At 38.2% G+C, this 25,868-nt stretch overlaps 1 protein-coding gene across 1 annotated transcript in view; it reads right to left on the reverse strand.

Annotated features, from left to right (window-relative positions):
• The window catches only part of LOC100376771 (protein RRP5 homolog), a 73,089-nt gene that overhangs the window by 17,079 nt on the left and 30,142 nt on the right, over nt 1-25,868 (reverse strand). Inside the window, exons 20-29 of the mRNA XM_085504161.1 lie at nt 25,703-25,807; nt 20,368-20,441; nt 20,010-20,180; nt 18,637-18,733; nt 8,735-8,880; nt 8,138-8,258; nt 7,368-7,554; nt 6,881-7,061; nt 3,012-3,191; nt 2,241-2,354 (exon numbers count right to left, since the gene is read on the reverse strand). Coding sequence (XP_085360287.1) covers nt 2,241-2,354; nt 3,012-3,191; nt 6,881-7,061; nt 7,368-7,554; nt 8,138-8,258; nt 8,735-8,880; nt 18,637-18,733; nt 20,010-20,180; nt 20,368-20,441; nt 25,703-25,807 — 1,376 coding nt within the window. The remainder of the gene's footprint in view (nt 1-2,240; nt 2,355-3,011; nt 3,192-6,880; nt 7,062-7,367; nt 7,555-8,137; nt 8,259-8,734; nt 8,881-18,636; nt 18,734-20,009; nt 20,181-20,367; nt 20,442-25,702; nt 25,808-25,868) is intronic.

Here is a 25,868-nt window from a genome sequence, read left to right on the forward strand (position 1 = left end):
AATCAGACAAAACAAGTCGGAGATATGGGTCTAGAAACCCATTAATTAAAACAAAATGGCCGCCAGTCGGCCATTTTGAATCTTATCTGAAAAACAAAATGATGTGCATCAAGGTCCTACAATGTGTAACGTATATATCAATTTTGAACAAAATCCATCTGTAAACAGCCGAAAAATGCTTGATTTTGATGACTTTTAGCACAAAAATGGACGCCATTTGGCCATCTTGAATCAAATCGTGAAACAAATTGACGTGCACATGTATAATATCATGTATGATGTATGTGTGAAGTTTGATTGTGATTGGTCCAGGCATTTCTAAGATACACGTCTGGACACACGCACGCACGCACAGAGGTCAAAACACAAGTCCTCGTTTTCGGACTGCGTCCGAATAAAGCTAATAAAGCAGTCTGATGTATTAGGGGCTTATGTTTTAAAAACTGCAATTTGCTACAAATTTTATTTCTACAAAAACATGCTTCCAATTCTGTAGTGATGCACCTAATATGCTGAATAAAATTAAAATTTTTTGGTTTAAAGACTAGAATTTTTACATTATTATTATTATCAAAATTACACTAATATTTGTATGTGTTTCTAGTGTTCGTTTTCCTGGTGATATCAATGAGGCTATGGATGCAAATTAAGGTGACATGGTAGAATCATAAAGTCATTCAGATATTGTCACACATTTAAGTCAACCTTATTCATCCTCTTGCAAGCATATACTATGGCATTACCTAACAATGTTATATGGTGACTCACCAGAGTAACAAAAAGGTTCAAAAATGTGTTAAAATTGTTTTCCTTAGTGAGCACACCCCAGGTTTGATTTACAAATAACAGAGACCACATTGATAAATTAAGCTACAAATCAAATCAGTGTAGGAAATTCCTGCCCGTCCGCACGCCCGAGACGGGTAACTTTCGTATCGGACTGGTTGAACTTCAAACTTCTCTGTCCGGTGGTCGGGTAACATGTTACCACATTCTTCCGCCGAAATTAAAATAAAAACAAGCTACCATTCTTTATATGTGCTCTAAACATTTTAAACAGAAACGTGATCAGCCAAAACTATGAAAATATTGCATTGCCGTCTCACATCGCGACTTGCCGACATGCATTCTCAACCCACAACACGGAATCCATTGACTTATTAACATAATAATAGGTACGTGACCTCGGGTCAGGTCCTATCTCCCATGGTGCAGTGAGACTTTAGGTGACCCCTGACCAGTTCTATCGTTGCGTAGTTTGTTTACAAAGTTTTCATTTCGCGTACAACATGTATCGTTTTGGGGGGATAGACCCTCCAACAAAGAAACAGAAGTCGAGCATCGATAGAATTGCGGCAAATAAGGAGTATGACCAGTCAAAACGTACTCGCAAAATAGTTCCAAGCTGGAAGACGGTGTTCAAAGAATGGCTGGTCACCGATGACACCGGTATCATACGGTGTATTGCCGTATCTGCCGGGCTATTTACGGGCCGTTATCAAACCGCAAAATACCAGACAAACTCCGTAAGTACGGAAAGGGATGTACCAACTTAAAACATGATGCCCTTACATGCCATGAAATGTCAATTGGTCATAAACGAGCCAAATCGATATTCGAAGCAAAGAATGCTCCACCACCAAAGCAACTTCCTGCTGATAGAATCATCGAAATGTTGAATGGTAAAAGTGTTGACATGTTAGACAAGCTATTCCGAGGCTGTAACAGATGGTAATGCTCATTTGGTAGCTGGATTAAATTCTGACTATGGTTCAGATTTTTCTGATCTAGCCGAGAGCAACAGTGACACAGACATCTGATATATCATGTTCTCTACAGCTACTTTGTTGTTAAAATAAACCGTGCATAGTATATTGTATACAACTTGTGTTTATTTGTGTGTGTGTGTGCGAAAATAATTGAAAAAAATGTGCGGGACTGGTAACATTTTAGCAGGGCTTGTAACTTTTGAAAGTTACCAGCCCTGATGTCTGGTATGTAATCTGGACAAATTTCCTACACTGATCAAATATTGGTGTATGCAGATGATAAAAACAGTGTGAGACATGCTTTGTTTGGTTGAATTCACTTCTCAGTAACTCAGTGACTACACATTTACAAAATTATTTCAACATCACGACATGTTTGTTAATATTTTAGTTCAATTGTTACTCAAAGCTACTGTCACTTTGTGTTGTGAAATAAGTGTTGTATGCCATACATATTGAAACCGTACTCACCTCAAAACTTTGGCTGTTACTAGTTTACCACAATAAAATGCTTCAGCAGATTTATTCACATAATATGAAGACAAATTTTTCAGTTGAATTCGACCTTTCAACTCTTTAGATAGGCTAAAAGTGAACATATTTTGTAGTGAGTACTCAGAAATCTTTTTAAACAACTCAATTTGTGTGTACATAATAACAGAGAGCTGATTTACTCGCAAATTTTTTCCCACTCAAAATAGTGAAAATATGTTCACATTTTCTGTAATTTTTACTGAATTTAATCTTAATTTTGGACCTAACAAACAAAATGTGGCATTATTTTTAGCTTTTGATCAGAAATTTAGAAGTGTTCATCAATGTGGAAAAGAGCAGACTATAAATGCAACTTCTTTGTGGATGTGGCCAATGTTTCTTTTTGCTGCTCAGAGAGTTAAAGACGACTGTCAGCAATTAGATCTACAGAAGCACAGCTGATAATAGTAGAAAACTTTAGATGTATTATAATGAAAGAAATTGCTAATTATGCAAACTTTGTGATGAATATGCATAAATTTCCATAAATGATGTTCATGTTTCATAGAAATATGTTATTGTTATGCAGCAATACCTTGAAATTTATGCAAATTAGGTAATTAATATACATAAATTTTCATCCATGTTTAATTGAAATTAGACAATTGATTTTTGTGATATCAACAGAACATACTACAGACTGATGTCAATTACAAAATTGTCGCCAAAGTGCATCTTTTAATTCAAATGCTTTAAATTTATATGTACCTGACAAATACGCCAACTTCAGAGTAGTCCTTTACATATCCTTTAACAATATCTCCAACACTCAAATCACAGAGATTTCTAATTTCTTTATCCGGCACAGAAACAATATTATGATTTATTCTTGATTGACGTAACGATAATGTGACATGCTTTTCATCTTTACAGTCCAGAATACAGCATCTGTGTTTACAAATCAAACATTTTGGTTGTTGTCAAATTTTGATCTTAATCGTGGAAAGAATTGTCATTTCTAACAAATTCTGATCAAAATTGATGAAAATACAGAAATGTGAATTTGTCAAATTATTAATAATCATTTGTTGTGAGAGTCAACAAAAAAAATCATTACGAGGCACATGACAACAACAAGATTTAGAACTGTATACGAGGACAGACAAAACAGAAATTCCTTTATTATTGGACCTGCTCAGACCTGCAAGATCTGATTATTGTGACCTGCTCACACCTGCAAGATCTGATTATTGGACCTGCTCACACCTGCAAGATCTGATTATTGGACCTGCTCAGACCTGCAAGATCTGATTATTGTGACCTGCTCACACCTGCAAGATCTGATTATTGTGACCTGCTCACACCTGCAAGATCTGATTATTGTGACCTGCTCACACCTGCAAGATCTGATTATTGTGACCTGCTCACACCTGCAAGATCTGATTATTGTGACCTGCTCACACCTGCAAGATCTGATTATTGTGACCTGCTCACACCTGCAAGATCTGATTATTGTGACCTGCTCACACCTGCAAGATCTGATTATTGGACCTGCTCACACCTGCAAGATCTGATTATTGTGACCTGCTCACACCTGCAAGATCTGATTATTGTGACCTGCTCACACCTGCAAGATCTGATTATTGGACCTGCACACACCTGCAAGATCTGATTATTGGACCTGCTCACACCTGCAAGATCTGATTATTGGACCTGCAAGATCTGATTATTGTGACCTGCTCACACCTGCAAGATCTGATTATTGGACCTGCTCAGACCTGCAAGATCTGATTATTGTGACCTGCTCACACCTGCAAGATCTGATTATTGTGACCTGCACAGACCTGCAAGATCTGATTATTGTGACCTGCTCACACCTGCAAGATCTGATTATTGTGACCTGCTCACACCTGCAAGATTTGATTATTGGACCTGCTCACACCTGCAAGATCTGATTATTGTGACCTGCTCACACCTGCAAGATCTGATTATTGTGACCTGCTCACACCTGCAAGATCTGATTATTGTGACCTGCTCACACCTGCAAGATCTGATTATTGTGACCTGCTCACACCTGCAAGATCTGATTATTGTGACCTGCTCACACCTGCAAGATCTGATTATTGTGACCTGCTCACACCTGCAAGATCTGATTATTGTGACCTGCTTACACCTGCAAGATCGGATTATTGTGACCTGCTCACACCTGCAAGATCTGATTATTGTGACCTGCTCACACCTGCAAGATCTGATTATTGTGACCTGCTCACACCTGCAAGATCTGATTATTGTGACCTGCTCACACCTGCAAGATCTGATTATTGTGACCTGCTCACACCTGCAAGATCTGATTATTGTGACCTGCTCACACCTGCAAGATCTGATTATTGTGACCTGCTCACACCTGCACGATCTGATTATTGTGACCTGCTCACACCTGCAAGATCTGATTATTGTGACCTGCTCACACCTGCAAGATCTGGTTATTGTGACCTGCTCACACCTGCAAGATCTGATTATTGTGACCTGCTCACACCTGCAAGATCTGATTATTGTGACCTGCTCACACCTGCAAGATCTGATTATTGTGACCTGCTCACACCTGCAAGATCTGATTATTGTGACCTGCTCACACCTGCAAGATCTGATTATTGTGACCTGCTCACACCTGCAAGATCTGATTGTTGTGACCTGCTCACACCTGCAAGATCTGATTATTGTGACCTGCTCACACCTGCAAGATCTGCTCGATTGCATTCTTGGAAACTTGCAAACTGTGAAAACTCTGACTGAGAATTGTTAGTGCATCTTGTCAACCACATACCTTGTCATTGTTCACTGTAGATTGTTGTCTGCTCCAATGTTGGCAAAATCTTTCTTTGCAGTTTGAGCATTTTGTATATTGTTTGAAAAAAATTCAATATTACACATTTAAAAATTAAAAAAATCAAAGAAAGCTTAGAAAGAACTCCCGTGTGCTGAGAGTTTTGGAGACACATTAAAAATTAATTCAAAATTACTTATACTTGAGATATTGATGGAATAGCTGAAAACTAATTATGCAAATAAGGTAACTAATATGAACAGATTTAAGTGTAAAACTAAAGGTCTGCACAATGTACCAAGTTTCATTGAAATGTGATTAGAACCAAAAAAATATTAATTATTATGCTAATTAGAGAATTAATATGAACAGATTTTAACCCAAAATTAATCAGGCTGTCTATTGTCCTAGAGCATTTATGTACCAAGTTTTATTCAAATGCGATGATCAATACTTGAGATATCAGTATTAATTAATTATGTTAATTAGGTGATTAAGAAGCATAAATATTTATCAAAAACTAATATGGTGCATAGTCTGAGGTTCATTGAAATGTGATGGGTACTCTTTAAAAGTTTCATTGAAATCCAATGAGTGGTTTTTAGACATCAGTGCAACAGCCATAGAACAGCAAAAAATTAACTAATTATGCAAATTAGGTATTTAATAGGCACAATTATTTATCCCAAAATTAATCAGGTCTCTGCATAGTCCTAGAAAAAATGTCGCAAGTCTCATTGAAATGTGATGATTAGTACTTGAGATATTAGGTGAAAAGCTGAAAATTAATTAATTATGCTAATAAGGTGATTAATATGCACAAATATTTTTCCCAAAAACTAATTAGGTCTCTGCACAGTCCTCAAGTAACTATGTACCAAGTTTCATTGAAACGTGATCATTACTACTCGAAATATCAAAAGCTGAAAATTAATTAATTATGCAAATTAGGTAATTAATATGTACTGATAATACCCTAAAAACTATCAGGTCTGTGCAGTGTCATATAACACCTATGTACCAAGTTTTATTGAAATGTTATGATTAGTATCATAGAGATATCAGTGGAAAAGCCGAAAATTGATTAATCATTATGTAAATTAGGTAATTAATAATATTAACAGAGTTTTACCCAAAACTAATCAAACCTGCGCATTAGTTCAGAGCATCCATGTGCCAAGTTTCATTGAAATCCAATGAGTGGTTCTTCAAAAATCAGTGGAACAGTCATAGAACAGCTTAAAATCAGTTAATTATCATGCAAATTAGGTAATTAATATTCATAGATTTTTACCCAAAACTAATCAAATCTGCGCACTAGTTCAGAGCATCCATGTGCCAAATTTCATCAAAATCCAATTAATGGTTCTTCAGATATCAGTGGAACAGTCTTGAAACAGCTAAAAATCAGCTAATTATCATTAGGTAATTAATATTCATAAATTTTTACCAAAACCTAATCAACTCTGCGCATTATCCCAGAGTATCGATTTACCAAGTTTCACCAAAATTTGATTAGTGGTTCTTGAGATAACGGTGGAACAAAAAAAGTGACATACATACATACATACATACATACAGACAGACATACAGACAGACATACAGACAGACAGGGTAACTGCAAAGACTCCCTTTTGTGCTTCGCACACGGGAGTCAAAAATTCTTCTCCATTTACTTCAAATTATTATAGCAAATATATTAATTTTATAAATAATGTACAATGCCACCACCATTAAAACAAAGACTTCTTATTCAAATATTGGCATCCATGCTAAAAAAGCTCAGAATGCAAAACAATACAAAGTGTCTTACCTTACAAACTGATTTATTCTGAACATTTTTATTGGATCATCAGAATATTTGTCATTGATGTCAGTGATAAACACATTTCCATGGTTACCACCAGCTAATTGGACACCAAGTTCAGTTGGATATTTATGAGTAATCCACCCATTCTGAACAGCGCCCTCTTTCAAATCATTAGATACAGTCCCTATTAACAAAGCAAACAATACACTTGTTTTAATAATGGACATATCAAAGGCTTTATTTACTTACTACAAGTGACAATATCCAAATGACCAACAGTGCAGTTTTATTTTTTTTAACTAAGCTGTAATCTACATTACAAATCAAATTTATTAAATAGTTTATACTATTTAACTGATATTCAACCAACAGTTCATGACATGTGACACAAACTATATTTATCAACATTCTGAAACAAAGTCTTTAATACTCATCCATATCAATAGTTTGTGGTAATGTTTGTGGTATCATTGCTATTGAACACTCTTACCATCTAGACTCAGGTCTAATTTCTTGTGCTGTTTATCAATCTTCATAACCAATGCTTTATGTGCCTGTCCAGGTTTAAAGTGTTTCTCAGGGGAATACAAGTCATGACAATTCTTGGAAAGATGAAGAAAATAAACCACTCCACGCATTCTGGGTGTTATATCCACTCTAAGAAATTTGTTTTCATACTGAAATTAAAAACAGAAAATCCTAATGTGTAAAATATGATATTATTACATGTAATAAGTAATGGTTTTACCGGTCATAATGTGCTATGATGATTTCAAATTTCATTCTTTTTTTCATAACTAGGTACGTGGACTGAAGTTGTACTGTGAATAACATTGACAGTTGCATACTTGGATGAAGTGCATTTCATCAGTTCGTAGTTGATGAGGGCGATACTCTATATGCTTAATTTAAAAACAAGAAATGCAATTTTGCTGATTAACACAAACAATCATTCAAATAAACATAATTCAGTAATGAATTTGGAAAGTGGTAGAAATGAGTCTAATTAATACTTTATTTGACCTTTCTATCTCTGCAAACTACCATGTTTTCTATCGGTTTTAAGTTGAATAAGGAATGCCAGGTTACAGTAAACAAAATATAGATATCAGTGGTGATACACAGTATGAAAAGTATTAAACACATCAATATCAAGACTTCAACAAGCATACTGATAAAAACTTAGGCAATACAGTTATTGAATACAAGATGATAACTTTACTGTAGAGCAATGGAGAGTGTGAATATGAACGTGTGTACCTTTTCCACATAACAATAAATGCTTTGCCCTTCTTTAAATCTATCAAGAAGACTGTCAAAGTTTTTAGTATATTCAAACTCTTGGTTGGCAGACTCTGTACCAGTATTCTCTTGTAAATAGCTAAAAAAAAATAAAAAATTATTGGATATAATAAAATTATCAAATAACTTTTTTGATGTTTATTTCATCTTAATAACCATGTTAAGTGTCAACTTATAACGACATATGACAAAAAAATGTCAGCTGAACAAAAACACCAATTGTCATGCAGTGTCTTTGTACTAAATTTAAAATGAATTCAGTCAAGGAATGTCAAAGAGACTTGAAAATATAACCAAACATGCCATCAGCTTGCTAGTTTTAAAATTAGCATCAGTTACAATCATCATAAAGTTTGAATGAAATCCACTAAGGCACACCTGAACAGTTGATGACATGTTGAAAAGTCAAAAAATCAAAACAATAATTAACATGCATATATTATTACATTTTTTACCACGTAAAAACAAAGACAATGAACAAAACTGACCCCATGCAAACATAAATTACTTTTGGACTACAACTACTGGTACAACCTAATAATAGACAATTGTTACCTTTTTTTCAGTGATATTTCCAAGCCAAATTCTTTTAGATTATGGTGACTAATAGGAAGAAATTTATTAAATTTGATATCTCTGTATCCAATCACAGTGCCTGTTACTTCCATACCTTGTTTGTAAAGCTTAAGTGGAAATTGACCCTGAAAAGAAGAAAAATGGAAGGTCACACTGATGTAAATATTGACTAGTTACTGGTTGTGGGCTAGTATCTATTTACTGGACTAGTTACTGGTTGTGGGCTAGTATCTATTTACTGGACTAGTTACTGGTTGTGGGCTAGTATCTATTTACTGGACTAGTTACTGGTTGTGGGCTAGTATCTATTTACTGGACTAGTTACTGATAGTAGGCTAGTATCTATTTACTTGACTAGTTACTGATTGTAGGTTAGTATCTATTTACTTGACTAGTTACTGGTTGTGGGCTAGTATCTATTTACTGGACTAGTTACTGGTTGTAGGCTAGTATCTATTTACTTGACTAGTTACTGATTGTGGGCTAGTATCTATTTACTTGACTAGTTACTGGCTGTGGGCTAGTATCTATTTACTGGACTAGTTACTGGTTGTAGGTTAGTATCTATTTACTGGACTAGTTACTGGTTGTGGGCTAGTATCTATTTACTGGACTAGTTACTGGTTGTAGGCTAGTATCTATTTACTGGACTAGTTACTGGTTGTGGGCTAGTATCTATTTACTGGACTAGTTACTGGTTGTGGGCTAGTATCTATTTACTGGACTAGTTACTGGTTGTAGGCTAGTATCTATTTACTGGACTAGTTACTGGTTGTGGGCTAGTATCTATTTACTGGACTAGTTACTGGTTGTGGGCTAGTATCTATTTACTGGACTAGTTACTGGTTGTGGGCTAGTATCTATTTACTGGACTAGTTACTGATTGTAGGCTAGTATCTATTTACTTGACTAGTTACTGGTTGTGGGCTAGTATCTATTTACTGGACTAGTTACTGGTTGTAGGCTAGTATCTATTTACTTGACTAGTTACTGGTTGTGGGCTAGTATCTATTTACTTGACTAGTTACTGGTTGTAGGCTAGTATCTATTTACTTGACTAGTTACTAGTTGTGGGCTAGTATCTATTTACTTGACTAGTTACTGGTTGTGGGCTAGTATCTATTTACTTGACTAGTTACTGATTGTAGGCTAGTATCTATTTACTTGACTAGTTACTGGTTGTGGGCTAGTATCTATTTACTTGACTAGTTACTGGTTGTAGGCTAGTATCTATTTACTGGACTAGTTACTGGTTGTGGGCTAGTATCTATTTACTTGACTAGTTACTGGTTGTGGGCTAGTATCTATTTACTTGACTAGTTACTGATTGTAGGCTAGTATCTATTTACTTGACTAGTTACTGGTTGTGGGCTAGTATCTATTTACTGGACTAGTTACTGGTTGTAGGCTAGTATCTATTTACTTGACTAGTTACTGGTTGTGGGCTAGTATCTATTTACTGGACTATTTACTGGTTGTAGGCTAGTATCTATTTACTGGACTAGTTACTGGTTGTAGGCTAGTATCTATTTACTGGACTAGTTACTGGTTGTAGGCTAGTATCTATTTACTTGACTAGTTACTGGTTGTGGGCTAGTATCTATTTACTGGACTAGTTACTGGTTGTGGGCTAGTATCTATTTACTGGACTAGTTACTGGTTGTAGGCTAGTATCTATTTACTGGACTAGTTACTGGTTGTAGGCTAGTATCTATTTACTTGACTAGTTACTGGTTGTAGGCTAGTATCTATTTACTGGACTAGTTACTGGTTGTGGGCTAGTATCTATTTACTGGACTAGTTACTGGTTGTAGGCTAGTATCTATTTACTGGACTAGTTACTGGTTGTAGGCTAGTATCTATTTACTTGACTAGTTACTGGTTGTGGGCTAGTATCTATTTACTGGACTAGTTACTGGTTGTGGGCTAGTATCTATTTACTGGACTAGTTACTGGTTGTAGGCTAGTATCTATTTACTGGACTAGTTACTGGTTGTGGGCTAGTATCTATTTACTGGACTAGTTACTGGTTGTAGGCTAGTATCTATTTACTTGACTAGTTACTGGTTGTGGGCTAGTATCTATTTACTGGACTAGTTACTGGTTGTGGGCTAGTATCTATTTACTTGACTAGTTACTGATTGTAGGCTAGTATCTATTTACTTGACTAGTTACTGGTTGTGGGCTAGTATCTATTTACTGGACTAGTTACTGGTTGTGGGCTAGTATCTATTTACTGGACTAGTTACTGGTTGTAGGCTAGTATCTATTTACTGGACTAGTTACTGGTTGTAGGCTAGTATCTATTTACTGGACTAGTTACTGGTTGTGGGCTAGTATCTATTTACTGGACTAGTTACTGGTTGTAGGCTAGTATCTATTTACTGGACTAGTTACTGGTTGTGGGCTAGTATCTATTTACTGGACTAGTTACTGGTTGTGGGCTAGTATCTATTTACTTGACTAGTTACTGATTGTAGGCTAGTATCTATTTACTTGACTAGTTACTGGTTGTGGGCTAGTATCTATTTACTGGACTAGTTACTGGTTGTGGGCTAGTATCTATTTACTGGACTAGTTACTGGTTGTGGGCTAGTATCTATTTACTTGACTAGTTACTGATTGTAGGCTAGTATCTATTTACTGGACTAGTTACTGGTTGTAGGCTAGTATCTATTTACTGGACTAGTTACTGGTTGTAGGCTAGTATCTATTTACTGGACTAGTTACTGGTTGTGGGCTAGTATCTATTTACTGGACTAGTTACTGGTTGTAGGCTAGTATCTATTTACTGGACTAGTTACTGGTTGTGGGCTAGTATCTATTTACTGGACTAGTTACTGGTTGTAGGCTAGTATCTATTTACTTGACTAGTTACTGGTTGTGGGCTAGTATCTATTTACTGGACTAGTTACTGGTTGTGGGCTAGTATCTATTTACTTGACTAGTTACTGATTGTAGGCTAGTATCTATTTACTTGACTAGTTACTGGTTGTGGGCTAGTATCTATTTACTTGACTAGTTACTGATTGTAGGCTAGTATCTATTTACTGGACTAGTTACTGGTTGTGGGCTAGTATCTATTTACTTGACTAGTTACTGGTTGTAGGCTAGTATCTATTTACTTGACTAGTTACTGGTTGTGGGCTAGTATCTATTTACTTGACTAGTTACTGATTGTGGGCTAGTATCTATTTACTGGACTAGTTACTGGTTGTGGGCTAGTATCTATTTACTTGACTAGTTACTGGTTGTGGGCTAGTATCTATTTACTTGACTAGTTACTGGTTGTAGGCTAGTATCTATTTACTTGACTAGTTACTGATTGTGGGCTAGTATCTATTTACTTGACTAGTTACTGATTGTGGGCTAGTATCTATTTACTTGACTAGTTACTGATTGTGGGCTAGTATCTATTTACTTGACTAGTTACTGGTTGTAGGCTAGTATCTATTTACTTGACTAGTTACTGGTTGTGGGCTAGTATCTATTTACTTGACTAGTTACTGGTTGTGGGCTAGTATCTATTTACTTGACTAGTTACTGATTGTAGGCTAGTATCTATTTACTTGACTAGTTACTGGTTGTGGGCTAGTATCTATTTACTTGACTAGTTACTGATTGTGGGCTAGTATCTATTTACTGGACTAGTTACTGATTGTAGGCTAGTATCTATTTACTGGACTAGTTACTGGTTGTGGGCTAGTATCTATTTACTTGACTAGTTACTGGTTGTAGGCTAGTATCTATTTACTGGACTAGTTACTGGTTGTGGGCTAGTATCTATTTACTGGACTAGTTACTGGTTGTAGGCTAGTATCTATTTACTTGACTAGTTACTGATTGTAGGCTAGTATCTATTTACTGGACTAGTTACTGGTTGTGGGCTAGTATCTATTTACTTGACTAGTTACTGGTTGTAGGCTAGTATCTATTTACTTGACTAGTTACTGGTTGTGGGCTAGTATCTATTTACTTGACTAGTTACTGATTGTGGGCTAGTATCTATTTACTGGACTAGTTACTGGTTGTGGGCTAGTATCTATTTACTTGACTAGTTACTGGTTGTAGGCTAGTATCTATTTACTGGACTAGTTACTGGTTGTGGGCTAGTATCTATTTACTTGACTAGTTACTGATTGTAGGCTAGTATCTATTTACTTGACTAGTTACTGGTTGTGGGCTAGTATCTATTTACTTGACTAGTTACTGATTGTGGGCTAGTATCTATTTACTGGACTAGTTACTGGTTGTAGGCTAGTATCTATTTACTTGACTAGTTACTGATTGTAGGCTAGTATCTATTTACTGGACTAGTTACTGGTTGTGGCTAGTATCTATTTACTTGACTAGTTACTGGTTGTAGGCTAGTATCTATTTACTGGACTAGTTACTGGTTGTGGGCTAGTATCTATTTACTGGACTAGTTACTGGTTGTAGGCTAGTATCTATTTACTGGACTAGTTACTGGTTGTGGGCTAGTATCTATTTACTGGACTAGTTACTGGTTGTAGGCTAGTATCTATTTACTGGACTAGTTACTGGTTGTGGGCTAGTATCTATTTACTGGACTAGTTACTGGTTGTAGGCTAGTATCTATTTACTGGACTAGTTACTGGTTGTGGGCTAGTATCTATTTACTGGACTAGTTACTGGTTGTAGGCTAGTATCTATTTACTTGACTAGTTACTGATTGTAGGCTAGTATCTATTTACTGGACTAGTTACTGGTTGTGGGCTAGTATCTGTTTACTTGACTAGTTACTGGTTGTAGGCTAGTATCTATTTACTTGACTAGTTACTGGTTGTGGGCTAGTATCTATTTACTTGACTAGTTACTGATTGTGGGCTAGTATCTATTTACTGGACTAGTTACTGGTTGTGGGCTAGTATCTATTTACTTGACTAGTTACTGGTTGTAGGCTAGTATCTATTTACTGGACTAGTTACTGGTTGTGGGCTAGTATCTATTTACTTGACTAGTTACTGATTGTAGGCTAGTATCTATTTACTTGACTAGTTACTGGTTGTGGGCTAGTATCTATTTACTTGACTAGTTACTGATTGTGGGCTAGTATCTATTTACTGGACTAGTTACTGGTTGTAGGCTAGTATCTATTTACTTGACTAGTTACTGATTGTAGGCTAGTATCTATTTACTGGACTAGTTACTGGTTGTGGGCTAGTATCTATTTACTTGACTAGTTACTGATTGTGGGCTAGTATCTATTTACTGGACTAGTTACTGGTTGTAGGCTAGTATCTATTTACTTGACTAGTTACTGATTGTAGGCTAGTATCTATTTACTGGACTAGTTACTGGTTGTGGGCTAGTATCTATTTACTTGACTAGTTACTGATTGTGGGCTAGTATCTATTTACTGGACTAGTTACTGGTTGTGGGCTAGTATCTATTTACTTGACTAGTTACTGATTGTAGGCTAGTATCTATTTACTGGACTAGTTACTGGTTGTGGGCTAGTATCTATTTACTTGACTAGTTACTGGTTGTAGGCTAGTATCTATTTACTGGACTAGTTACTGGTTGTGGGCTAGTATCTATTTACTGGACTAGTTACTGGTTGTAGGCTAGTATCTATTTACTTGACTAGTTACTGATTGTAGGCTAGTATCTATTTACTGGACTAGTTACTGGTTGTGGGCTAGTATCTATTTACTTGACTAGTTACTGGTTGTAGGCTAGTATCTATTTACTTGACTAGTTACTGGTTGTGGGCTAGTATCTATTTACTTGACTAGTTACTGATTGTGGGCTAGTATCTATTTACTTGACTAGTTACTGGTTGTAGGCTAGTATCTATTTACTGGACTAGTTACTGGTTGTGGGCTAGTATCTATTTACTTGACTAGTTACTGGTTGTGGGCTAGTATCTATTTACTAGACTAGTACTGATTGTAGGCTAGTATCTATTTACTGGACTAGTTACTGGTTGTGGGCTAGTATCTATTTACTTGACTAGTTACTGGTTGTAGGCTAGTATCTATTTACTGGACTAGTTACTGGTTGTGGGCTAGTATCTATTTACTGGACTAGTTACTGGTTGTGGGCTAGTATCTATTTACTGGACTAGTTACTGGTTGTGGGCTAGTATCTATTTACTTGACTAGTTACTGGTTGTGGGCTAGTATCTATTTACTGGACTAGTTACTGATTGTAGGCTAGTATCTATTTACTTGACTAGTTACTGGTTGTGGGCTAGTATCTATTTACTTGACTAGTTACTGATTGTGGGCTAGTATCTATTTACTGGACTAGTTACTGATTGTAGGCTAGTATCTATTTACTTGACTAGTTACTGGTTGTGGGCTAGTATCTATTTACTTGACTAGTTACTGGTTGTAGGCTAGTATCTATTTACTGGACTAGTTACTGGTTGTGGGCTAGTATCTATTTACTGGACTAGTTACTGGTTGTAGGCTAGTATCTATTTACTTGACTAGTTACTGATTGTGGGCTAGTATCTATTTACTTGACTAGTTACTGGTTGTGGGCTAGTATCTATTTACTGGACTAGTTACTGGTTGTAGGCTAGTATCTATTTACTTGACTAGTTACTGATTGTGGGCTAGTATCTATTTACTTGACTAGTTACTGATTGTGGGCTAGTATCTATTTACTTGACTAGTTACTGATTGTAGGCTAGTATCTATTTACTTGACTAGTTACTGGTTGTGGGCTAGTATCTATTTACTGGACTAGTTACTGGTTGTGGGCTAGTATCTATTTACTTGACTAGTTACTGATTGTGGGCTAGTATCTATTTACTGGACTAGTTACTGGTTGTAGGCTAGTATCTATTTACTGGACTAGTTACTGGTTGTGGGCTAGTATCTATTTACTTGACTAGTTACTGGTTGTGGGCTAGTATCTATTTACTGGACTAGTTACTGGTTGTGGGCTAGTATCTATTTACTGGACTAGTTACTGATTGTAGGCTAGTATCTATTTACTTGACTAGTTACTGGTTGTAGGCTAGTATCTATTTACTTGACTAGTTACTGGTTGTAGGCTAGTATCTATTTACTGGACTAGTTACTGGTTGTAGGCTAGTATCTATTTACTGGACTAGTTACTGGTTGTGGGCTAGTATCTATTTACTGGACTAGTTACTGGTTGTAGGCTAGTATCTATTTACTGGACTAGTTACTGGTTGTGGGCTAGTATCTATTTACTTGACTAGTTACTGGTTGTGGGCTAGTATCTATTTACTGGACTAGTTACTGGTTGTGGGCTAGTATCTATTTACTGGACTAGTTACTGATTGTAGGCTAGTATCTATTTACTTGACTAGTTACTGGTTGTAGGCTAGTATCTATTTACTTGACTAGTTACTGGTTGTGGGCTAGTATCTATTTACTGGACTAGTTACTGGTTGTGGGCTAGTATCTATTTACTGGACTAGTTACTGATTGTAGGCTAGTATCTATTTACTTGACTAGTTACTGATTGTGGGCTAGTATCTATTTACTTGACTAGTTACTGGTTGTAGGCTAGTATCTATTTACTGGACTAGTTACTGGTTGTGGGCTAGTATCTATTTACTGGACTAGTTACTGGTTGTGGGCTAGTATCTATTTACTTGACTAGTTACTGGTTGTAGGCTAGTATCTATTTACTGGACTAGTTACTGGTTGTAGGCTAGTATCTATTTACTGGACTAGTTACTGGTTGTAGGCTAGTATCTATTTACTGGACTAGTTACTGGTTGTGGGCTAGTATCTATTTACTGGACTAGTTACTGGTTGTAGGCTAGTATCTATTTACTTGACTAGTTACTGATTGTGGGCTAGTATCTATTTACTTGACTAGTTACTGGTTGTGGGCTAGTATCTATTTACTGGACTAGTTACTGGTTGTGGGCTAGTATCTATTTACTTGACTAGTTACTGGTTGTAGGCTAGTATCTATTTACTTGACTAGTTACTGATTGTGGGCTAGTATCTATTTACTGGACTAGTTACTGGTTGTAGGCTAGTATCTATTTACTTGACTAGTTACTGGTTGTGGGCTAGTATCTATTTACTGGACTAGTTACTGGTTGTGGGCTAGTATCTATTTACTGGACTAGTTACTGGTTGTGGGCTAGTATCTATTTACTGGACTAGTTACTGGTTGTAGGCTAGTATCTATTTACTGGACTAGTTACTGGTTGTGGGCTAGTATCTATTTACTGGACTAGTTACTGGTTGTGGGCTAGTATCTATTTACTTGACTAGTTACTGATTGTAGGCTAGTATCTATTTACTGGACTAGTTACTGGTTGTGGGCTAGTATCTATTTACTTGACTAGTTACTGGTTGTGGGCTAGTATCTATTTACTTGACTAGTTACTGATTGTGGGCTAGTATCTATTTACTGGACTAGTTACTGGTTGTAGGCTAGTATCTATTTACTGGACTAGTTACTGGTTGTGGGCTAGTATCTATTTACTGGACTAGTTACTGGTTGTGGGCTAGTATCTATTTACTGGACTAGTTACTGATTGTGGGCTAGTATCTATTTACTTGACTAGTTACTGGTTGTGGGCTAGTATCTATTTACTGGACTAGTTACTGGTTGTAGGCTAGTATCTATTTACTGGACTAGTTACTGGTTGTAGGCTAGTATCTATTTACTGGACTAGTTACTGATTGTAGGCTAGTATCTATTTACTGGACTAGTTACTGGTTGTAGGCTAGTATCTATTTACTTGACTAGTTACTGGTTGTGGGCTAGTATCTATTTACTTGACTAGTTACTGATTGTGGGCTAGTATCTATTTACTGGACTAGTTACTGGTTGTGGGCTAGTATCTATTTACTTGACTAGTTACTGGTTGTGGGCTAGTATCTATTTACTGGACTAGTTACTGGTTGTAGGCTAGTATCTATTTACTGGACTAGTTACTGGTTGTAGGCTAGTATCTATTTACTGGACTAGTTACTGGTTGTGGGCTAGTATCTATTTACTGGACTAGTTACTGATTGTGGGCTAGTATCTATTTACTGGACTAGTTACTGGTTGTGGGCTAGTATCTATTTACTTGGCTAGTTACTGGTTGTGGGCTAGTATCTATTTACTGGACTAGTTACTGGTTGTGGGCTAGTATCTATTTACTGGACTAGTTACTGGTTGTGGGCTAGTATCTATTTACTGGACTAGTTACTGGTTGTAGGCTAGTATCTATTTACTTGACTAGTTACTGGTTGTGGGCTAGTATCTATTTACTGGACTAGTTACTGGTTGTGGGCTAGTATCTATTTACTTGACTAGTTACTGGTTGTGGGCTAGTATCTATTTACTGGACTAGTTACTGGTTGTGGGCTAGTATCTATTTACTGGACTAGTTACTGATTGTAGGCTAGTATCTATTTACTTGACTAGTTACTGGTTGTGGGCTAGTATCTATTTACTTGACTAGTTACTGGTTGTGGGCTAGTATCTATTTACTTGACTAGTTACTGATTGTGGGCTAGTATCTATTTACTTGACTAGTTACTGGTTGTGGGCTAGTATCTATTTACTTGACTAGTTACTGGTTGGGGGCTAGTATCTATTTACTTGACTAGTTACTGGTTGTGGGCTAGTATCTATTTACTTGACTAGTTACTGGTTGGGGGCCTAGTTACTCTGCGAAGGGGAGTTACTGGTCAAGTTTTTGTTACTCGGCTAGTTAACCTTTTCACCAGCAGATGGGATGGTGTTTTCAAAACAAATCAAAAATACAATTTTTTACCTGCAAATTGTAAATATTTGTCATGAACAAATCTTTAAGAGCTCCACCAAAATGTGATGTCTCAAAGCAATTATGTACGTAGTTTTATAACTACAGTGTAAGACAAAAATAGTTGAAAATTGACAACATACATTAATAGACTTACATTAGTAGGTTTGTCCATTATTTCACTGACATGCACTCTTCCTTGGATATTTTCTTTCACTGTTACATGCATGAATGTATCTCGTACAGATTTGACACTAGAAAAAAAAAAAAAAAGAAATTTAACAAGCTGTGTACAACTATTATTATTAATTTTTGTAAATTTTTCTCAGTAAAATGTTGGTGCAAATTTTTTGCCTGTTTTTATGTATTTTTTAGACCAAATGGAAATAATTTCCCATTTTGGAGGTTTTAAAATGTGTGAATAATGAATTAAATTGACTACAGCATTCAAAAGGTCAATAGCGTTTTACCACTATAGTTTAATATGAACTATCCATATATTTCTGTATATACTTGCCTCATCCATGGATGATTTAGCCAGTCCATGTTAACTACTCTCTACCAGGAAAGTTCAGACTAAGGGAGGTGCATGATCAAAATCAAATCAGCTGTTTCCGACCCGGTATCTGCGGAACTCTGGGGAGCTCAGAAGAACTGCTTTGTGCTCCGGGGAGCTCCCCGGAGTTCTGAGGAGCTTTGCACGATATGCAAATTCATGCAACATAAATGTGAATACATTTAAACGTTTGTACATTTTTAAGACATTGTAGCTAATGTTCTGCTGACCTATTTCTTAGCGTCTTATCGATTTCACAAAATTGCTTGCTGTATCATGTTGCTTTGCCGATGTAAACATAGGACGCCTTGCGTTATAGCTAGCACTGATTTTATTATGAACAATTATTTCCAAGAAATAAAAATAAATTATAGTGGATCACACTGAAATAAAAACTTGTGCTTTGCCGACACAGTTTCCTGAGTAAAATACCATTACGTCAAACAATCAAGATCAAACTGCGTGAATATAATTAAGACGCTTTCATTGACTTGGACGCACTGTCACTAAATAAAAATTGGCAATCTCTAACAGAAAAGAAATCTCTGCTCCCTAAAATTTGAACCAATTTTTATTAATTTTTCAAACACAGGGCAGCTACTTTATCTACTTGACTAGTTGAACCGGTTTGTATTCGAACGGAAAAAAAGACAGTTTCCAGGTGACCTCATTAAAAGCTAATTAGTGAAATCCTGGAACTCCCCAGAGCTCTTTGGAGGACATGGTACATTGTACCTCCCTGGAGCTCTGTGGATATCGGGCCGGAAACTGATTGAATGATTGTGATCATTTCCTTAAGGCTATTCTCACATGATCAACATGACAATTACAAATGCCTTCTTACTATTATATAATTTTACATTATTCCCATGACAACACCTGGTATTCAAACAGACATTCAAGGCAAGAAATTATGTGTTCATAATCATAATTTAAACAAGTCAATTTCATTATAGTAGAATTTCAATACTTACACTGCAGTTACTTTAGTCCCCAATTCAATCCCAAGTTTTTCTCCAAGATTTCTAAAATGATGATGACGCGTCTTTTCTTTATTTTCTTTGATTCGCTCTTCTTTCATGTTGCCGGCACTCAGTGACATCTTAGACATGTTTTGCACAACAACTAGACTGTTGCGTACAAACCTGAAATTTGAAAAAATGCTTCTGTGCTATAAACAATTTTTTAATGATGCAGCACACAATAAAAATGCTTTAGTGCACTTATTTCAAATATGGTTTTAGCAAAGCAAATATGCTCATGCAAATATGACATAAGCAAATGAAGCAAACCAGAATGAATACGTAAAACAATCTATATTGTGGTACTTACTTTTTGGGTACAATATCAATTTCCTGTCCTTCTTGTAGAAAAGCAGATCTCATTCTTACACCGTCATTTAGATGCTTGTAAAAAAAACAAAATAAATAAAAATAATCCAGACATGCTAGGGTGCGATATGCTAGGGTGCGATATGCTAGGGTGCGATATGCAAGGGTGCGATATGCAAGGGTGCGATATGCAAGGGTGCGATATGCAAGGGTGAGATATGCAAGGGTGAGATATGCAAGGGTGTGATATGCAAGGGTGCGATATGCAAGGGTGAGATATGCAAGGGTGCGATATGCAAGGGTGAGATATGCAAGGGTGTGATATGCAAGGGTGTGATATGCAAGGGTGAGATATGCAAGGGTGAGATATGCTAGGGTGAGATATGCAAGGGTGTGATATGCAAGGGTGTGATATGCAAGGGTGTGATATGCAAGGGTGTGATATGCAAGGGCGCGATATGCAAGGGCGCGATATGCAAGGGCGCGATATGCAAGAGTGTGATATGCAAGGGTGTGATATGCTAGGGTGAGATATGCAAGGGTGCGATATGCAAGGGTGAGATATGCAAGGGTGTGATATGCAAGGGTGAGATATGCAAGGGTGTGATATGCAAGGGTGCGATATGCAAGGGTGAGATATGCAAGGGTGTGATATGCAAGGGTGTGATATGCAAGGGTGTGATATGCAAGGGTGTGATATGCAAGGGTGCGATATGCAAGGGTGCGATATGCAAGGGTGCGATATGCAAGGGTGAGATATGCAAGGGTGAGATATGCAAGGGCGCGATATGCAAGGGCGCTATATGCAAGGGTGAGATATGCAAGGGCGCGATATGCAAGGGCGCTATATGCAAGGGCGCGATATGCAAGAGTGTGATAGGCAAGGGTGTGATAAGGATGTGATATGCAAGGATGTGATATGCAAGGATGTGATATGCAAGGGTGTGATATGCAAGTGTGTGATATGCAAGGGTGCGATATGCAAGGGTGCGATATGCAAGGATGTGATATGCAAGGATGCGATATGCAAGGATGTGATATGCAAGGGTGTATATGCAAGGGTGTGATATGCAAGGGTGTGATAGTGATACGCAAGGGTGATATGCAAGGGTGTGATAAGGATGTGATATGCAAGGATGTGATATGCAAGGATGTGATATGCAAGGGTGTGATATGCAAGGGTGAGATATGCAAGGGTGTGATATGCAAGGGTGTGATAGTGATATGCAAGGGTGATATGCAAGGGTGTGATAAGGATGTGATATGCAAGGGTGTGATGTGCAAGGGTGTGATGTGCAAGGGTGTGATGTGCAAGGGTGAGATGTGCAAGGGTGAGATGTGCAAGGGTGAGATGTGCAAGGGTGAGATGTGCAAGGGTGAGATGTGCAAGGGTGAGATGTGCAAGGGTGAGATGTGCAAGGGTGTGATATGCAAGGGTGTGATATGCAAGGGTGTGATATGCAAGGGTGTGATATGCAAGGGTGCGATATGCAAGGGTGAGATATGCAAGGGTGAGATATGCTAGGGTGAGATATGCAAGGGTGTGATATGCAAGGGTGTGATATGCAAGGGTGCGATATGCAAGGGTGCGATATGCAAGGGTGCGATATGCAAGGGTGAGATATGCAAGGGTGAGATATGCTAGGGTGAGATATGCAAGGGTGTGATATGCAAGGGTGTGATATGCAAGGGTGCGATATGCAAGGGTGCGATATGCAAGGGTGCGATATGCAAGGGTGAGATATGCAAGGGTGCGATATGCTAGGGTGAGATATGCAAGGGTGTGATATGCAAGGGTGCGATATGCAAGGGTGCGATATGCAAGGGCGCGATATGCAAGGGCGCGATATGCAAGGGCGCGATATGCAAGAGTGTGATATGCAAGGGTGTGATAAGGATGTGATATGCAAGGATGTGATATGCAAGGATGTGATATGCAAGGATGTGATATGCAAGGGTGTGATATGCAAGGGTGTGATATGCAAGGGTGCGATATGCAAGGATGTGATATGCAAGGGTGCGATATGCAAGGATGTGATATGCAAGGGTGTGATATGCAAGGGTGTGATATGCAAGGGTGCGATATGCAAGGGTGTGATATGCAAGGGTGTGATATGCAAGGGTGCGATATGCAAGGGTGTGATATGCAAGGGTGCGATATGCAAGGGTGCGATATGCAAGGGTGCGATATGCAAGGGTGCGATATGCAAGGGTGCGATATGCAAGGGTGAGATATGCAAGGGTGTGATATGCAAGGGTGAGATATGCTAGGGTGAGATATGCAAGGGTGTGATATGCAAGGGTGCGATATGCAAGGGCGCGATATGCAAGGGCGCGATATGCAAGAGTGTGATATGCAAGGGTGTGATAAGGATGTGATATGCAAGGATGTGATATGCAAGGATGTGATATGCAAGGGTGTGATATGCAAGGGTGTGATATGCAAGGGTGCGATATGCAAGGGTGCGATATGCAAGGATGTGATATGCAAGGGTGCGATATGCAAGGATGTGATATGCAAGGGTGTGATAGTGATACGCAAGGGTGATATGCAAGGGTGTGATAAGGATGTGATATGCAAGGATGTGATATGCAAGGGTGTGATATGCAAGGGTGTGATATGCAAGGGTGTGATATGCAAGGGTGTGATAGTGATATGCAAGGGTGTGATAAGGGTGTGATAGTGATATGCAAGGGTGATATGCAAGGGTGTGATAAGGATGTGATGTGCAAGGGTGAGATGTGCAAGGGTGAGATGTGCAAGGGTGAGATGTGCAAGGGTGAGATGTGCAAGGGTGAGATGTGCAAGGGTGTGATGTGCAAGGGTGTGATGTGCAAGGGTGTGATGTGCAAGGGTGTGATATGCAAGGGTGTGATATGCAAGGGTGTGATATGCAAGGGTGTGATATGCAAGGGCGCGATATGCAAGGGCGCGATATGCAAGGGCGCGATATGCATGGGTGCGATATGCAAGGGTGTGATATGCAAGGGTGTGATATGCAAGGGTGTGATATGCTAGGGTGAGATATGCAAGGGTGTGATATGCAAGGGTGTGATATGCAAGGGTGCGATATGCAAGGGCGCGATATGCAAGGGTGTGATGTGCAAGGGTGAGATATGCAAGGGTGTGATATGCAAGGGTGTGATATGCAAGGGTGTGATATGCAAGGGTGCGATATGCAAGGGTGAGATATGCAAGGGTGAGATATGCAAGAGTGTGATATGCAAGGGTGTGATATGCAAGGGTGCGATATGCAAGGGTGCGATATGCAAGGGTGCGATATGCAAGGGTGAGATATGCAAGGGTGTGATATGCTAGGGTGAGATATGCAAGGGTGTGATATGCAAGGGTGCGATATGCAAGGGTGCGATATGCAAGGGCGCGATATGCAAGGGCGCGATATGCAAGGGCGCGATATGCAAGAGTGTGATATGCAAGGGTGTGATAAGGATGTGATATGCAAGGATGTGATATGCAAGGATGTGATATGCAAGGATGTGATATGCAAGGGTGTGATATGCAAGGGTGTGATATGCAAGGGTGTGATATGCAAGGGTGCGATATGCAAGGGTGCGATATGCAAGGGTGCGATATGCAAGGATGTGATATGCAAGGGTGCGATATGCAAGGATGTGATATGCAAGGGTGTGATATGCAAGGGTGTGATATGCAAGGGTGCGATATGCAAGGGTGCGATATGCAAGGGTGTGATATGCAAGGGTGTGATATGCAAGGGTGCGATATGCAAGGGTGCGATATGCAAGGGTGCGATATGCAAGGGTGCGATATGCAAGGGTGCGATATGCAAGGGTGAGATATGCAAGGGTGTGATATGCAAGGGTGAGATATGCTAGGGTGAGATATGCAAGGGTGTGATATGCAAGGGTGCGATATGCAAGGGTGAGATATGCAAGGGAGCGATATGCAAGGGCGCGATATGCAAGGGCGCGATATGCAAGAGTGTGATATGCAAGGGTGTGATAAGGATGTGATATGCAAGGATGTGATATGCAAGGATGTGATATGCAAGGGTGTGATATGCAAGGGTGTGATATGCAAGGGTGCGATATGCAAGGGTGCGATATGCAAGGATGTGATATGCAAGGGTGCGATATGCAAGGGTGTGATAGTGATACGCAAGGGTGATATGCAAGGGTGTGATAAGGATGTGATATGCAAGGATGTGATATGCAAGGGTGTGATATGCAAGGGTGTGATATGCAAGGGTGTGATAGTGATATGCAAGGGTGTGATAAGGGTGTGATAGTGATATGCAAGGGTGATATGCAAGGGTGTGATAAGGATGAGATGTGCAAGGGTGAGATGTGCAAGGGTGAGATGTGCAAGGGTGAGATGTGCAAGGGTGAGATGTGCAAGGGTGTGATGTGCAAGGGTGTGATGTGCAAGGGTGTGATGTGCAAGGGTGTGATATGCAAGGGTGTGATATGCAAGGGTGTGATATGCAAGGGCGCGATATGCAAGGGCGCGATATGCAAGGGTGCGATATGCAAGGGTGTGATATGCAAGGGTGTGATATGCAAGGGTGTGATATGCTAGGGTGTGATATGCAAGGGTGTGATATGCAAGGGTGCGATATGCAAGGGCGCGATATGCAAGGGCGCGATATGCAAGGGTGTGATATGCACGGGTGTGATATGCAAGGGCGAGATATGCAATGAAAACACAAATTGCGATATGCTTACAAAATTGCAAGAGAAACTTACATTTATAGAAATTGCAAATCAATGAGTCTGTGAAAATACTGGTCCATGTTCATCTCAGATCATTTTTTGATAGTGACTTTGCTTGTTCGTGAAGCATGTAGTATGTGCGTTTTTCATTTTTAAATGCAGCAAATTGAACGCTAATTTTTGGTTACACAATTGACCATTTCCAAGCATGTACTGCACTGTGTGAGATTTACATATCACTGTACATAGCTATAAGAGTTACTTGACATAACTCACAGGACCTTGCTACCCTTGGATATTCTCTATGTTATGTTACAGGTACATTTGTATTTAATCAATTCTGTCCATGCAAATGAGTGTCCTCTCAAATCTAAAGTTCAATCCCTAAACTTGTATTATATTAAAGGTTCTAAATAAATGTTTCTGTTGAATTTTTTAAAATGTCAGACTTGCTAATTCAGCTGACCTACTGTGAAATACTTTATTTTAGCTGGAATTAATTTTAGCTGAAAAAACTTTTTGGGTGTTTTGTATGAAATTTATTTTCACTGAAAAAAGTATATTCACTGGATTTTATTTTCACTGAATCATTCTTTCAGCGAAAATTAAGTATTTTACAGTACCTACATGTACAGTGTACTTACCTTTTTGCCAGGAAGTAATGCAAGTCTACCATCACTAAGAGACACAACCACAATATCACTTTTGACAAGTTCTACAACAGCCTCTCCATTCTGTATCTCTGCAACCTATTTCAGTGTTTACATGACAAAATTAATTATGTACTGTTGTGAAATAAAACATGATAGT

The sequence above is a fragment of the Saccoglossus kowalevskii genome, chromosome 10, assembly GCF_978046115.1.
Source record: "Saccoglossus kowalevskii chromosome 10, keSacKowa6.1, whole genome shotgun sequence".
Lineage (NCBI taxonomy): Eukaryota > Metazoa > Hemichordata > Enteropneusta > Harrimaniidae > Saccoglossus > Saccoglossus kowalevskii.